The 4440-nt window shown below is 51.4% G+C and overlaps 1 protein-coding gene across 1 annotated transcript in view; it reads left to right on the top strand.

The window, feature by feature from the left end:
• LOC100467244 (SH3 and multiple ankyrin repeat domains protein 3) overlaps nt 1–4440 on the top strand; it is a 296215-nt gene that overhangs the window by 127935 nt on the left and 163840 nt on the right. The window contains exon 10 of the mRNA XM_034644850.1: nt 890–967. Within this exon, the coding sequence (XP_034500741.1) occupies nt 890–967 (78 nt within the window). The remainder of the gene's footprint in view (nt 1–889; nt 968–4440) is intronic.

Here is a 4440-nt window from a genome sequence, read left to right as displayed (position 1 = left end):
GGAGAACCGAGGTAGACTGTGCACCCGTGGCTGCTACTCTGCACGCCTCCAGCAGGCCCCCTGCTGCACGGCGCATGGACACCGGTGTGCAAATAGATGCCGTTACACGACAGGAGCAGACTTACTTTCACTGTAAAAATACACAGTGAAGGACTATTGACTGCCTTTAAAAAAAAGTAGAAATATAAGAAATAATAACCAACGACTCTCCCCCCAACCCCCATCTTTGACTCCCGAACGCTTTCTCCTTTGTGGGAAAGCACGTCCTGGTCACTGGTACGCTCATCTCCAGACATGCTGTTTACTTTTCTACCACATAGAGGCTTTTCAAACATAAATTAAGTTACCCTGTGTTATTGTTCTGAGACTTTTTACTTGGCAAGTCTGCGTTTTCTTCTTGGAAGTTCTTGGTGTATTTCTTTACAGACTTTGTGGATCTACCTTGGTTTTTCCTCCAACTTTCTGGGCAAAGAATGTTCTAGAATGCATTCCCACTGTCCCTTATTTTAGAACATTTATACTGTCTTCAGGTTTTCTCTTTCTTGTTGTGTTTTCCTTCCGGTATTTCCCCCATTACGTATTTTATGTGTCCTTGCAAGATGTTCCGTAGCGCAGTCTTACGGAGCCGAATTGTTTGGCCGTGGGACGCACGGTTAGACACTTGTGTAGATTCTGCCGAGTCTCCCCAAGTGTTTGCAAAAGTTAAGCCTCACCTGATAGAGTGCGGGGCCGTTCGCCCTCCTCCTCGCCACCCTGATGACCGGAGGGGCCCCCGGGGACCTCACATGGGCACGTGCCCAACTCCCTGTGAGCTGAGCCTCTGAGTGGTCCCTTTGGAGCCTGTCTGTGCCGCCAACCCTCAAACAGGTTTCTCTTTCTCCGTCTGCAGGACAGCTGTGCCAGAGTACTGCTCTTCCGGGGCGGGGACAAGGAGAAGAAGAACTACAACAGCCAGACCCCGTTCCAGGTAGGAGGGGCTCAAAGAGCCGGCATCCCCTGCCTGCGGAGTTGCGGGAGGACACGCATGGTGGGCGCGAGGTGGGCCCTTCTTGCTGGGGACATTCAGAGGCCGCACGCCTGTGGCTCCATCCCTTCTTCGCGCCGGAGCTGCGGACACATCTCAGTCTGTGGTTCTCTGCAGCGACTCGTCTTTGTGGGCTCTTGGGGGAGGCAGCTCTGGAAAGGCCTTTGTGACTCTGGGGAGGTGGCCTTTCGTCCTCTGGCACCCCCATGGGGCCTGCAGTCCCCGAGTGGAGGGGAGCAACCCCAGCCCGGCGTCGGCACGGTGCTCCACGGTGGGGTGCGAAGCTGCTGTCCTAATTATGTTTAAATTATGGTTGAGTATGTATCACACAGCATTGACCGTTTTGACCTCTTCCAAGGGTGCATTTCAGTGGCCTTAAGAACATTCCCGATGTTGTGCAAGCATCACTACTATGCGCATTTCATCACCCCCAAACAAAACCCCACGCCCCCACACTCATCAGCAGTCGCTCCCCACTCTCCCCCGTCCCTGGGCCCCTNTGTTTCAGTGGCCGTAAGAACATTCTCGATGTTGTGCAAGCGTCACTACTATGCGCATTTCATCACCCCCAAACAAAACCCCGCGCCCCCACACTCATCAGCAGTCGCTCCCCACTCTCCCCCGTCCCTGGGCCCCTGGCAGCCACTGATCCACTTGCTGTCCGTGGCTTTGCCAGTTCTGAACATTTCATAGAAAAGGAACTGCACAATTGGTGACCTTCTGTGTCCGGCTGCTTTCCCTCCACAGACCAGTTTCAGGGTCGTCCATGTGGTGGCACGTGCCAGGGCTCCGTTCCTCTTTATGGCCGTGTAATATCCCATCACGTGGACATGGGGCTCATCTGGTTTCAATGCAGCTGACCAGATGGTTTAGGTGGAAACGAATTTCTTTATGGCTAACACGTTCAGTTACGGCAGTGCTTTTTGACCCTCCATGCTGTTCGGTATCTCCACTTGATTGAAAATCTAAGTGACTGTCATTTTTATTCGGAAGTAATTTTTGCATCTTCTTGAGCCGAGAGAGGTCTTTAATTTAGAACTGGCGTGCGCGGGTGGCTTTCCTAATACTCTTCTTAGGCATTGCTAATAAGTACAGCTTGGAAGTCTTGAAAATGAACCAGTTTAATCTAAAGGCTCTGGGCAGAATGTCTAATAACCGCCGTTAACGTTCACTTAGTTCGCTCGCGGCGGTGGGCCGGGATTGTGGTTTCAGGTCTCGTGGCTTTCAGGCGGTTAGAGCAAAGTGGATCGCAGAAGTCACTTCCTGGTTTGTTCTTGGGTCTACAAAGACTGCGGTTACGCTCCAGGGAAATGTCCTGTTGCCAGTGGTGATTAGAGGGAGCCGTGGCACCTTCCACTTCTTTGTGGCCACGTCTGCCCCTTTGGGCTTTGCTGTGGCTTGGTGGTGGTCTTGGTTTAAATATTTTTGCCACTAAATTATGCATTTCTTTGGTCCTCTTTTTTTTTTTAAGTCAAAACGTTGCTTTAATTGCTTAAAAAGGACAGCTAATGCCCTTTGATCCACGTTAAGCCCTTGGATAATCCAGAGGGGCCGTTTCTGACCCTCTGGGGCAGGGCCTTGTAACCGCCACTTGGCACTCCAGGGAAGTAGCCATGCAGGGCGTCTGGGACAGACAGCACAGAGGTGGCCTCCCTGTTGGTCCCTGCTGCTAAACCATCACCCCAGGCACTGATCCCGGCAGGGGGCTCTCCTTCTACGGGAGTCCTGGCACGATGCGTCGTACACGTTCTCAGCAGAGGTCCTGCACCGCTCCAATGCAAGGCCATCTGTCTCTATTTTGATAATCAGTCAAGTGCCCAAATGGTTCTGGAAGCCAGTTATGCAAAATGCAGTTGAGTGACAGGACTTGGCGCCCTGTGAAGGCTGCTCATGTGACAGGCAGCCTCAGAGCTGGGGGTGGGGGCCGCTCTGCAGGCCCGGATGAGCTCCGCTGATTCCGGAAGCTGGTTCCATCCCTCGTGTCTCCCACCTTCTCAGGCTGCAGCGACAGGGAGCTGTGATTCAGCCCACAGATCCGCGCCTGCACAGTGCCCGGCTCTCATTCTCGTTCATGGCGCCCGCCCCCCATTATGGAAGAGGAGTCCCTTACTGTGGAGAGGGTGGGGGAGTGACGGCTGTGTTGTTTAAGGCGATCAGATGTGCTCTGTGCAAAATGCTTGTGATCCTCGGCTGCTGTTCTGAGAAATCTTGGACCGTTTCACGAGTTCATCTGGCCAAACATTTGCTTAATGATCTCATCCAAATGCTGAAACAGCAACATCAGCAACACTTTAGGACTTGAGAGAAAATGCAGATACGCAGCCCCCAGCCTCCCAGTCCCACTGAGTCAGAAATTCTAGGGCAGGGCTTCGTGCTCTGGGTTCTGAGGAGCCCTCTGGAAATCCTGGTGCCTGCGTGGGTTTGAGAATCCCAAGAGAGATGTTTTTTTAAGGAGAAGGAAGAGGAGGAGAAGCTCTTCCATTATTACTTGGGTGTGTGTTAGACGGTGATGCTGGCGGTGGGGATTGCCTTGGTCAGCTCGCGAGGCCACAGCAGAACACCACAGGCTGCGTGGCGTAAACAACACACATTTATTTTCGCAGTTTTGGAGGCTAGAAGTCTAACGTCAAGGTGCCAATAAATGTAGTTTCTGGTGAGACCTCTCTTCATGCCTAATAGATGGCGAACTACTCACTGGCCTTTCCTCTATGCATGCCCAGGATGGGGGGGGTGTCTCTGCTGTCTCATCCTGTCCTTGTAGAAACAATTCTATCTGTTGGGGCCCCACCCCTATGACAACATTTAACCTTAATTACCTCCCTAAAAGCCCTATCTCCAAATACCAACATATTGGGGGTTAAGATTTCACCATTTGAATTTGGGGGGGACAAAATTCAACCTATAAAGCGATGATGGTGGTAGTGGTGATAGTGATGAAAGTGATGATGGTGATGTTGGTGGTGGTGGTGATGATGATGGTGATGATGGTGATGATGGTGTTGGTGACGATGGTGATGATGGTGCTGACGATGGTGATGATGGTGCTGACAATGGTGATGATGCTGACGATGGTGATGATGGTGATGGTGGTGATGGTGATGATGGTGGTGATGATGGTGATGATGATGGTGGTAATGGTGGTGCTGACGATGGTGATGATGGTGATGATGATGGTGATGATGGTGATGATGATGATGATGATGATGATGATGGTGATGATGATGGTGATGATGATGATGGTGATGATGATGATGGTGATGATGGTGATGGTGATGGTGATGATGATGATGATGATGGTGATGATGATGGTGATGATGATGGTGATGGTGATGATGATGGTGATGATGGTGATGATGGTGATGATGATGGTGATGATGGTGGTGATGGTGGTGCTGACGATGGTGATGATGGTGATG

Source organism: Ailuropoda melanoleuca, chromosome 16 (genome assembly GCF_002007445.2).
Source record: "Ailuropoda melanoleuca isolate Jingjing chromosome 16, ASM200744v2, whole genome shotgun sequence".
Lineage (NCBI taxonomy): Eukaryota > Metazoa > Chordata > Mammalia > Carnivora > Ursidae > Ailuropoda > Ailuropoda melanoleuca.
The sequence above is the reverse complement of the archived record's forward strand: the minus strand, read 5'-3'. Positions and strand labels throughout refer to the sequence as shown.